Here is an 11,873-nt window from a genome sequence, read left to right as displayed (position 1 = left end):
TTTTATTCTGAATCCTCAATTGCACAGACACTGTATAAAATTGAGTGAAAATACAATGACACACTACATTGTGAAATCAAGATCTCTTTATTTTGTATTGCCTTTTTACAACCGTATCACTGACGTAAGCATGTATTTTTGTACTCTTACAAGAGGCTGCTTTTGACCCTGAACAACTCTCACACAAAATCCAAATAAAAGCTAAAGATAGGGGTGTCACTTCATTACAGTGATGTCTTGACTGCTTGAAATCATTTTTGGTAAAATAAGTAGCAAAATACAAACATCAAAAAAAGAATTTGGCCTCGTGTCTTCCTAATTTCATTAATTACAGGGGAGTAACCTGCACAGTGTGAGATAAAAGAACAAAGTTATAAATCGGGCTTAAATGCCACTAAAACAATGATGTGAGGAAGAAAAAAAAAAGAAATTTGTTGGGGGAAGCCAGTCAAAAAGCGACCCATCTCAGCCTTTGTCCATGAAAGGCAACATGGGCACGTGTGGTGAGTGTGTCTGGGGCTCTTAAACAGTGGAGACTTGTTTTACATGTTAGTCAAGCTTCTGTTGATTTCTCCAGATGTCACTTCATGGTTCAGTCCTGCTCCATCATGTTAGGATGGTGTCATCTATCTCTTCGTTAGAGTCTGGCATGCTGGCGATTTTCTTCAAAGACCGGCGGTGACACTCAGACAGTAGGTCGTTACTTGCAGAGTCCAGAATGGCAGTAATACTCTGAAGTGAAGGAAGAGAACAAGTTAAAAGAGAACAACAGTCTTTTCTAATGTACATCATCTCCATTTGTAAATTATACTAGAGATGGTCTGCAGTCTGACCTGCATGGTTTCCTCTCCCTGGCGAAGTCGTAGCAGGTTGACAATGGTGTGTTCGCTCTGGGCTCTGACGCTGGTGTTCTTGTCCTTGGTGTTGTCCAGCAGACTCTTCAGCACAGGCTTGATGAGACTGGCCTCCACTGAGGGCGTAGCCGGGTCTTTGAACACCCACCACAGCACCCGCTCTGACACCAGTCTGATGTCACTGGACTGATTCTGAAGACACTGTGTGGCCATAAAGACAGCAGACGTCATATTACAAAACTCCATAGATTACACTGTGAAAGCAGGTACTCGTCCCTGTATTTATTCATTCAAACTCTTATAGCTTCATGTCTTAAATGAAATCTACTTGATCAATCTGTCTAATAAGATACAAGATGGCGCTGCAGGAGTTGCAGCTAGTTGCACCTGCTATTGCACAGTTTCTCAATATCACAACACACACTACCCACCATTACATGCACTATTTTCATTATCTGTATAACGTATACCAAATATATATTATTCCGGAAGTATGCCACTTATTGTGAAATTCACCCACAATAAGTGTGCGCACACGCACACACACAAAATCTCATTATACTAACGCACAAATACAGTATACATCCTCGTGCAATCATTTTAGTAGTACATTTCTCTACAAACAATGTTCACGTCTGTAGTGATTTGTACATATTCTCTGGATTTTTATTAGATTTTTTATTTTCATTTTATTGCCTTTTTTATTCTCTTATCTACATCATTCTGACTATCTGCTGCTGTAACAAGTGAATTTCCCTGGGGTGGGATCAAAAAAGCTTTATCTTATTTTATCTTACTATTAAGATTTACTTAACAACTAAACACTCTGTGTAATTAATAAATTATGACTGATATCTGACTCAAGTTCACAAGGCTTCAAAGAAAGAATACATTGATTTCAGTGGACTGGTATTTTCTTTGGCAGATTAGGTTAAATACCATCATGTTACTTTTAAATCTATGTATTAAAACTTCATGATACTATTAACATATGAGCAATCCTAACCTGGTAAAAGAGTAGTAAAGAGAAAAACAACTGATAACGGAGAATATTATTCAAATAACCCCTCGTATCGTAGTATGAAGGGTGCAGCAAATAGTTTATCAATGACACTCACTTCCTAGCATGTACAAAGGTAGAAGTAAGGGAAGCCTGTGATTATCAGCTGAATGAAATGGTTCTTGCTTTACCTTGACTAACTGTGTGATGATGCGTTGGGAAATATTACTGCCTCCCTCTGTCCTGAGATGATGCCTCATCAGATATCCCATCGCTCTGATTCCACTGGTGGCAATGGGGATCTGGAAGAGCAGAGAACAACATGTTTTGAAAGAGAAAAGAGCTAGGTTGATGTACAATTTATTCAGGAAAAATTATTACCAGCGTTATTACTCATTTGATTAATGGATTAGGTTTAATTATGGATTATGGGCTAGGACAGCTATTGGATGGAAGGGACTTTCTTGACTCTGCTGGTTGCCTAGTAACCTGTGGTAACAAGGCTCCCGCCAATAAATTGTTGAGCACATCTCTTAAAAATAAAACAACAACATATAAATAACCATATTCCTAAAAATATAAAACAATTTCTTTAATGTGAGAAATGTGTTGTCAAAGAATGGAGGACCAGACTCAAACTTCCTCCTCACCCTGTCAGCGGTGGCGTTGGTCAAAATGGTTTCAGATACAGTGTCAAAGTATTCCGTCCCACACAGCTTCTCAGGAGCAGACTTGACAGCTATGGCCAGAGCCATGCTCCGACCATGACGCACCATCCAGTCCACACCAGACAAGTCCGCTACAGATAGAAATAAAAATAAATGTATTTATTAATTTACACAACTCAATGTTTAACTGATGAATAGAGAGGAGCAGAAAACTAGGTAAAACACACACAGGACTTGTTAAGCTTTATTGATAGAGTTGTATTAGACAAAAATATATCCTGTTAAATAAAGATATTTAAAATAATAGATGAACAATACTTTTTGAAACTAAGCAGGTTCAGTCTATGCAACATGTCATTGGTAATAAACAGCTGTCAGTGTCACTGAGAACAATATTAACAATTAACAAATCATCACTATACACACATACAAGACATTATTGGTTAAACTGGATGACTGAAGGTGATGTGGCATATAGATACCAACCTAAGATGTGCTGAAGTAACACACTCCGCAGCTCCTCCTCTGACAGGAAAGCACACAGTTCACCAACACAGCCCGCTGACGCCATTCGAGTTGCATCCTACACACGCACACCAGACAGAACAAGGTTCAGTGTCATTTATTCTCAAACTGACATGTAGGCTCAAAACCGCCTTTTAGAAAACCACATCCTCTCTGTCTGACTTCCGTTTTTCTACTTTGATCAAAGAGAAAAGGACAGCACTGAACATCTCTCTGTGAAATTTCTTCCGTGTTTATACATTTATACTTTATTTAACTGATAATTACTTATTCCGTATTAAGTATTCAATAACCATTACTGGCCCTGAGGTAAAAAAACAGGCACGTTGCAACAGATGTAAAAAAAAAAGTCTTAGCTCGACTCTATGCTGCAAGACATCTGCTCCTCCTGTCATACCTCATCATGTCCCAGCATGCCTAGCAATGTGGTGGTAATGTTCTTGCGGATGGTTGGGTCCACCTTTGACCCGGCCCCCTGGATGACAAACCTCAAGGCTTGGAGCATAGTCTCCCTGTTACGGGGCAAAGAGCACAACAAAGGAATTAGCATGACAACAGCTGTAATTAAGAATAGGGGCCCCGACAGTAATGGATTTTTTAAACGTAGATAATCATTTTAATGTTTGAAAACACACACATACATATATATATATATGGTCAGGTTGTATTCTAACATAAACAAACAAATACAGTCCTTTAGATTTAGTTATTAAAGAAGGCTCAAGTTCACTGACTGAGGAGAGCTGAAAAATGAATTTGTCAGTTCCCTCTGGTGGACAAATTATGTAATGGAGATACTATTATTAAATAAACCCAAACATGTATTTATCATTTCTGTATTGACATTTCTTATTATTTATTGATGATAAGCTGATGTCAGACAATATTATTGGCATCTGTTAAAGAAATATCACTACCCACATTAACATTAGCCTTTCTGTTTCATATTTGGAACTTTTTTCCACCAGTGGTTTGACACATCGGGGCGTTCATACACACATCCTGCAGAGCACCGTTTCCTTCTTGAAGCCTTAAACTGAAGCAGTGTGTGTATGCCAAGTTCACACAACACGACTTTCAAAGTTATTGGATCACTGTACGGTTCACACTTCAAGACTTGCGGTCTTGTGATCAGGAGTCTTGCAGTCATTGTGAGTTCACACTACATTATGGACAGGCGATGGGGGGCGGGGGTTCACACACTACACATCCTTCACCAGGAGAAACCCTCGACTAGTATATCTGGTTTCCAAACATTAGATCATGAAACCACATGTCAAGAGACACAGTTATCCGACTGATCCTCCTGCTACAGAATTACATCAAGCTGGAGGAGGTAAGCTTCACATCACAGTTTTAACGAAATAACAAATCCTGGTATTTATTCTCAGCTTTGCTAATAACAATGTATTAACTCATTTTTATAACTTCATAACTTAATATTTGATAATGACACACGTTTTAATGGTGGGTGTTTCATACTCGAACTCAGCCTACGACTTAATTCATTTCTTTGGTACTTCTCATAAAAGCAATATGCATACAAAGGGTGTAGTGTGAACTAGGCATTACAATTCCTCTTCACAGGATATCTCATCAGATTTGAGGCATTTGAGGTTTAAAGAGGTAATAGTGGAAATGATACAATCTCACGACTGTCACATTCTCATGTATGCATTTGTTATCCAACATCAAATTAAACTTCAATATAAGTAAAAACCACCATCCTCAACAGGAATCAAAAGTGTGATTATATATGCACAGTAATTTTCAGCTAAATCATTTACTTTCCAAAAATAGAGAATCTTTTCCAACCGAAGTTCTCAGAATCTCACCTGACTCCAGGGTCCTCTGCGTTACGGATGGCCGACAGCTGCTCGGTGAAGAGTGGGTCCACCTTGGCGTGGATGGAAACCAGCTGGCCCAGAGCCTCGGCAGCCCTCAGCCTCACCGCGCGGCTTGAGTCCAGCAGGGCCTTCAGGAAGGTGGTCTGCAGCTGAGGGAGGAAGGGCTTCAGGGCGATGCCCACCTGGAGGAGGAATACAAAGGTTTGAGCCAAGAGATGGGAATCAAGACAAAATCAAACTCCCTTATGAAGAAAGATATGGATGTATATTCAACAGTATTTTTGATGTCCTATTGGGAGATGTAGGCACAGACCTTCGCCAGCAGCAGGGTGAGAGTCTCTAGCAGAGCGGTCTTCACTGTTGAGGCAAACCGGTCTCCCAAGATACGAATGAGAGGTCCAGTTATGTTGACAACAGAGGGCCTCAGCGCCTCAGGAGACGTCAGTTTGATGATCCCTCCCAATGCTTTAGCTGCCTCTTCTTTCTGCTCAGGGCTGCCGGTGAGGACACCTTCTCTGAGGACAGGCAGGATACAGGTCACGCCCTGTGGACACAAACAGGATGAGGAACATAATAGTGAACAACATTTTCATTGATTAATCGGTCAGTTTATATTTTGATTAACTGCTTAATTACTCTGTAACATGTCTTAAAAGCTTAATCTGACAACATCAAATTGCATTTCCAAAGTTGCTATAACAGTGCTTTCCATTAATTATCTAGACTGTGGTGACCCGCCATATTGTCATTTGTCCCACCACAGTTTCATAACGAACCCAAAAAAGCTTTAACAATAACTCATAATAACATAAGACATCTCTTATTTGATGTTTTGCTGCATTGTACTGTATAGCTGTGTGTAGTGCTATTTGCTGCATGCTCACTCATGCACTCGCGCCATCATCATAAAGTTATTACTGTTCTTGCAGACAATTAGACCAAATAGTTTCAGCTTCGCACAGTTTTCTCTGTCACGATAAAACCAGTTTTTCACTCTTTAGTATTTGTACCCATCACAGCCCCAATACCGCCATAGATTGAATGAATTTTGTGGGAAATGCTGTGTAAAATATTGGAACCAGAGAGCCAAAAAACTGCTCATATTTGTGAAAATGGAACCACTGAATTTTTGGAATTTTAAATGATTAATAGTCAAAAACTGTTGTTGATCAAGTGTGTTATTGATCATGGCTCCTGAGAATTCTTAGTATGGTCGAATTGATGGTAAAGAATTAAACAGATGAATTAAAACAGATAAGTGGAGACATCTCTATTGTGAGAATTATAATCGCATATGTGATATAACTGAACCAGAATTGTGTCAACCACAGCAAGGTTGTAGTAATCTTCCAACACAGGAGCTTTAGTAGACAAAAGGATGTGGGTAAAAAATAGAACTACCAACAATGAAGTCACCATGCTGTTAATGTATTGTTGAATGTGTCAGGAGGAGCAGTCTTACCTTCTTGGGCAGACAGAAACCAGCCAGGTGCTGACCCCTCACATCTGCAGCTACTGATCTAATGTCTCGGTGCAGGTCATCGATTAGAGCCAGCTGGCTGCTCGCGTCCAGTTTCTGTGAGACAAAAAGTAACAACACAGTGTCCACATTTACCCTTTGACTATACAGGACTAAACGCTTTGCTTTATTTCCACCATGTAGTATAAATATGAATATGGTATCTCTGCATCAATGCAAAGATGAAGTTGTGTACAAGTACTATTCATTTCCACTTCAACACACCTTGGTGATGGAGTTGATGGTGTCCCAGCTCTGAGTCAGGACCTCTGGGTTGGAGTCATTGAGAAGGCGGATGAGGCCGGACAGTAAATTGCGTGTGTGGGAACTGTAGTCCAGGCGGGTACGAGCAAAGTAGGCATTGAGGACGGTGACGGCAGCCTGTCTGTGGCCGGGGTCAGCACCTCGTGTGGCCTCCAGCAGGTCATCTATGATGATGCGCTGGCCCACATCATCTTCCACTGAGAGGATCACTGTTTGGCAATTGCACAGCTCCTGAGGCAAACATAATTCATCAGGGTGATCGTTAGTTCTTTAGGAGCATGAGGACAGAACGAAAAGGCTGTGTAACAGGAGCGGTGGATGTAATAATTTGCAGGTGCTGGGGTTACCTGTGCTTCATCCTCGGTTCCCAGCTTCCCTTTGAGGGAGGAGAGCAGAGCAGGCAGAATGACACCCAAGTGGCGTGTCAGAGCATCGCCAGCCACAGCAGACAGGAAGGCCAGCACACGGGTGTTCACAGGAGGAGCAGTGAGCTAGTGAGGTTAGGGAGGACATCGGCCTTAGTCAGTCATCTGGACACAATAATATGGACTAACACAAGAAAACCAGACTGTGAACATTACCTTTGGAACCAAGTAAGGCAGAACAGAGCGACTCTTCACCGCCATGACCTGCTTAAGACCATCCAGAGCAAAGCCAGCCGTCTTCTCATCATCCTGGGAAAACACATTCAATGTATTATAGACCAGATTTTTTTTGATGCTATCTAAATTTGAGACTTTTGGTGTCCTTGTTCACTCACCAGCTGTCTGAGCAGGTTAGGCAGGATGTCATCCAGCGCCTGGTGACCAATGGTTGCATGGAGCTGCTCGAAGGTTTTGGCTGCAGCCTCTCGAACCTCCTCCAGTGGGTCACATAAAGCTTTCCTGACTGTTGGGACCAGTGATTCAGAGAAGACAAGTACCTGCAGTGGAAATACCACCAGGTTAATAATTCATGTCTGTTTCAGTTCTCAGATTCTTGGTTTAAGTTTCCATTTTTTCTGTGATTTTTTTGATTTAGATTCTGAACTAAAAAGGAATTGACTTTAATAGTAAAATGACGACAATAAATGGTACATAAAAATGGGTACTTATTTCTCTTTGAAAGACTGTACTTAGCACTTTGCCTTTGTTGAAGAGAAATGTGTGTGACTCACCGCATCTCTGCTGGTGGACTTCATGATCTCACTGAGGCCGATGCAGACGCCCTGCCTCTCATCGCTCTTGTCAGAGCGCAGCCCCTCCTCTAGGATGGGAATGATCTCAGGGAGAATCTTCTCTCCCAGCTTCCTCACCAGGTCACCCAATGTCCGAGCAGCAATCTATAACCACATGGACACACAATCAGTGGGGGGTAATTTCACGGCCACAACATAGCAAATACGGACAATTGTCAACCAGGGAGCATAAAAGCAAAGGACTATGAAGTGAAAAGGAGTAAAATACCGTTCTCTTGTCGGGGCAGGTGGAGGCAAGGAAACCCAGCAGGAGAGAGAAGAGGGTTGGGAGGATCTCTCGAAGAGTTCTGGGGGTGTTGGACACCACAATCTTCCACACGTGGAGGGAAGCCTGTCGAACCACCAGCTGGGTGTCTGAACGACCCATATAGAGGCCAGAGAGGACGCGGTTACGCCGCTCGGCGCCAAGAGCACCAATGATGGCCTGTGGGAGAAGTTCAAAGGTCAGCAATGCTTGACAAATCAATGTTGAATATGTTTGAAAAACAGCGGAACAAAACCCTCATTTGAAGGTAAGTATCAGTATGTTGTGTTTTTTTTTATTAACTGGATAAATACGTATTGGATTTGTTGTTGAAAATCTATTCACTTTATTTGATGCTGCTGTCCCAAAGTTGTCATCCTCGGAGGCCGTCTCTGTGGTCATCTTTCCTGTTACTCCAGAGATATGGAACAGTAGATCTCCAAGCAGCTGTACAGAGCTGAACCTGCACACCAACAACAGCATGGACGCACATTTAGTCAGTATATAGGGGACATTTATTCAATCAACAACGTGTGACCGCGTTTTCAAATCTAACCTGATTCTCCACAGGTCATCAAACAGGCCCTGTTCCAGCTCAGGAAGCAGCAGTGCGATGGCAGTCTCGGCATACATGCTGACGATTCGCTGGCCCGCTCGCAGTGCTGTGTCTCTCACATATTCGTTCTCATCAGCCAGGGCCTGGCAGTGAACAGAGAGAGAGAAATAGATACTGAGCTGCAGTGAAGTGTGATCTGCAGAATGATACACAGCTAAATGATTGAGGTACTTGAGTCAGTGACAAGGCAGTTTCCTGATATAGATACATTTAACACAAAATCTCAACTCCAGAGTTTCAGCAAGTTCAATTTAAGACCTTTTTTAAGTCCATAGAATGAAATTTAGGACTTGTCAAATCGTTAGATATGATGGAATATGAATATGACGAGTATTAGGGCTATATTGGGATTTCGAGATTTTATTCTCCAAATCTCAAGATGTTCTTACCCTTTAAATGCCATAATACTCTGTCGTACATGATCCTGTGTGTACGTTATCCTGCGTTGACATCCAGACTGGTGCACATTTGTTTTCAGTTATGCTGATGGTAAACAGCAGGATGATTGTGTGTGCAAGCATTAACAATGGGCAGAATGAGAGGGATTCAGGGCAGCAGGCAAACCGTAGGAGATTTTTTCACATCTGCCATTTCTCTCACTACTGGCCAGAGCTAAATCTATGAAATCTTGGGAAGTATTCTCACTGCCATTTACTCGTTCTTTTTTTTTCTTAGGCTCACTCCGTTAGTAAGCTTGAGCTGTCAGATGTGTGGTATAAAAAAGTATTGACAATACAGGGATGAGAGCCACATACAAATTAACCTCTAAAGTAGCAATTTTACTGGCTCATATTTCTGAATAGTGAAAATACCTATATATTAGCTCCCCATACATTTGAGTACTCTGTCAATAATTACATTTTACCACACAAATCTTAGATTTTTTGTCAAAGGGAAATCAATCTATAGCCTGTCTTCAGCATTTCCTTCCATAAAATGACGAAAGAATGGCGATGGGGCGGCTGTAGCTGAGGGGTAGAGCAGTCGTCCTCCAACCAGAAGGTCAGCAGTTCAATACCAGTCTTCCCCATCTGCTTTCCGAAGTGTCCTTGGTCAAGATGCTAAACCCTGAATTTCCCCTCATAGAAAGAAAAAGTGCTGCTAATAGATGCACTGTATGAATGTGTGTGTGAATAGCAAACTGTACTGTAAAGCGCTTTGAGTGGTCATCAATACTAGAAAAGAGCTATATAAATACAAACCATTTAATATGTATACCTATAGTTTAGTTGCACCCATACAAAAAATAAAATCAAAACTCGGGGCTAAATTGGAAAAAACATACGAACAGATTCTTTCCCACAATTGAGTGGCCACTACCTTGAGAACGCAAGGGAGGATGGGCCCAATGTAAGGAGTGAACTTGTCTCCAAAGGTCAGGGGCAGGTAGATAAACAACATGATGTAGCCGTCTCTGACGTGGGAAGCGATGTCGACCTTGCTGGCTGTCGCCACCACATCTGGCATCAGCTTGTCCAGCTTCTCCACTCCCAGTCCAGCCATCACCTCAGCCAGACCTGAACACACCAACACACAAAGCATTCAGTGAGGCACATGATATTGGGCACAAATCTCCAGCAACACAACAAGAGGGTGAAGAAGAACTGACCTTGTGCAGCTCCCGAGCGATCTACAGAGCTCTGTTCAGAGGCCAGGGTTTCCATGAGCCACGGCAGCAGGTCATCAAAGCAGGACTCACCCATCCCCTTTACCATTGCACCCAAGGCCTTGGCTGAGACGGTACGAACCTGGAGAGGAGAAGAAGAGCGACTCTGGCTTCAACTTTATACAACAGAACACATAGTGGTGGGGCATATTCCAGATAGTGGGTGAGGTGAAAACCCAGTTTCACCTTCTGCTGAGTCTGAAGAAGATGACACTGTGCTTCATTTCCTCATTCATATAATTGATCTCAAAGCATTACTTTGCAGACATTCATGACAATCAAAAGATGATCAAACCCCCAGCTGCAGAGTTTGCTATACAACACCTATCTTTATTAATGTTACCATTTAGTCATCAGTGTAAGGAGAGAGAAAAGCTCAGTGCAAGTGCAAATTCGTAAAATCTTTATACGGTTCTGGCTCCTTTAACTGAATCATTAACTGTATATTACTGAAGTTCTCACTGTAAATAATGAAAAATATCTCTGTTAAAGCCAAACACTGATCAATGAATAATCATTTTGATTGGTCAGACGTACACACATATGATAGACTTAAAACTGGACTAAATGAAGTTCAAAATAGAGATGTGAATATAGGCTGCATAAAGTCTTAAAAATAATTCAGTTACTATGTTTAGTACATGTTAAAAATACAATACATATTTTAACAGCATAAATTACATATATGATACATATGTAAAATAAAAAGTTTAGTTATAATCTAGTCATTTTCCCTTTGCAAATCACAAAAAGTAATACATTATTACTGACAGGTGAGGTCTTAAGTATGAATAAAAAAGTGTTTTGCTACCATCAGGTTACAGGTGAATAAATATAGTGTATTTAATTATTAATTAACACACCTCAGGCACTGGGTCCAACAGAGAAGCCTTCAGTCCAGGAATGACACTCGGCAGGTAGGGTGACAGATCCTACAAACAATGACACATATCACACCATTAACAAAATGCCTCAAAAAGTCTTCAGAATACAAAGGTTTGAAGGACAAGTTAAGATGTCATTTTTGTTTTATAGTTCATTGTAATATTTCTTCACAGCTTGCTTACCTTCTGGTCAGTGAGGGAGTACATGTTGCCAATGATCTGAGCGGCCATCTTGCGTGTGTCGGTGGAGCGGTCCTGGAAGGCTCTCTGGACGATGGGCATGATGAGGGCGAGTGAGGCAGCGTCGATGAAGTGAACAAACTTGGTGTCCAGCAGTGTCTGCAGGCACGTCTGTGTCTTTTGGGATGGATCCGTGAGGGCGTCCAGCAGGATGGGGGTTATGGCTGAGAGAACAATGACATCGCTGTTAAAACACTAGCAGACTAAACCTCAGCGGTAAACAAAAAAAATCCTTAAAATAATTCTCTGAATGCAAGCCTCATGATTTTTTGATTTAATTAATTCATGCCCGGTTTATACATTGTTCAT

General features: G+C 41.4%; 1 protein-coding gene across 1 annotated transcript in view; it reads right to left on the bottom strand.

The window, feature by feature from the left end:
* Positions 1-71: 71 nt before the first annotated feature.
* The window catches only part of gcn1 (GCN1 activator of EIF2AK4), a 33,932-nt gene continuing 22,130 nt past the window's right edge, over positions 72-11,873 (bottom strand). The window contains exons 37-57 of the mRNA XM_035165611.2: positions 11,508-11,728; positions 11,304-11,372; positions 10,384-10,522; positions 10,095-10,291; positions 8,715-8,857; positions 8,504-8,621; positions 8,123-8,338; positions 7,834-7,998; positions 7,438-7,599; positions 7,259-7,351; positions 7,025-7,168; positions 6,639-6,908; positions 6,357-6,470; positions 5,208-5,438; positions 4,883-5,076; positions 3,445-3,559; positions 3,009-3,105; positions 2,505-2,653; positions 2,046-2,156; positions 834-1,055; positions 72-732 (exon numbers count right to left, since the gene is read on the bottom strand). Coding sequence (XP_035021502.1) covers positions 607-732; positions 834-1,055; positions 2,046-2,156; positions 2,505-2,653; positions 3,009-3,105; positions 3,445-3,559; positions 4,883-5,076; positions 5,208-5,438; positions 6,357-6,470; positions 6,639-6,908; positions 7,025-7,168; positions 7,259-7,351; positions 7,438-7,599; positions 7,834-7,998; positions 8,123-8,338; positions 8,504-8,621; positions 8,715-8,857; positions 10,095-10,291; positions 10,384-10,522; positions 11,304-11,372; positions 11,508-11,728 — 3,296 coding nt within the window. The 3' untranslated portion in view covers positions 72-606. The remainder of the gene's footprint in view (positions 733-833; positions 1,056-2,045; positions 2,157-2,504; positions 2,654-3,008; positions 3,106-3,444; positions 3,560-4,882; positions 5,077-5,207; positions 5,439-6,356; positions 6,471-6,638; positions 6,909-7,024; positions 7,169-7,258; positions 7,352-7,437; positions 7,600-7,833; positions 7,999-8,122; positions 8,339-8,503; positions 8,622-8,714; positions 8,858-10,094; positions 10,292-10,383; positions 10,523-11,303; positions 11,373-11,507; positions 11,729-11,873) is intronic.

Source organism: Hippoglossus stenolepis, chromosome 9 (genome assembly GCF_022539355.2).
Source record: "Hippoglossus stenolepis isolate QCI-W04-F060 chromosome 9, HSTE1.2, whole genome shotgun sequence".
NCBI classification, from domain to species: Eukaryota; Metazoa; Chordata; class Actinopteri; order Pleuronectiformes; family Pleuronectidae; genus Hippoglossus; species Hippoglossus stenolepis.
Note: the sequence above shows the minus strand (reverse complement) of the source record. Positions and strands in the feature narration are given on the sequence as shown.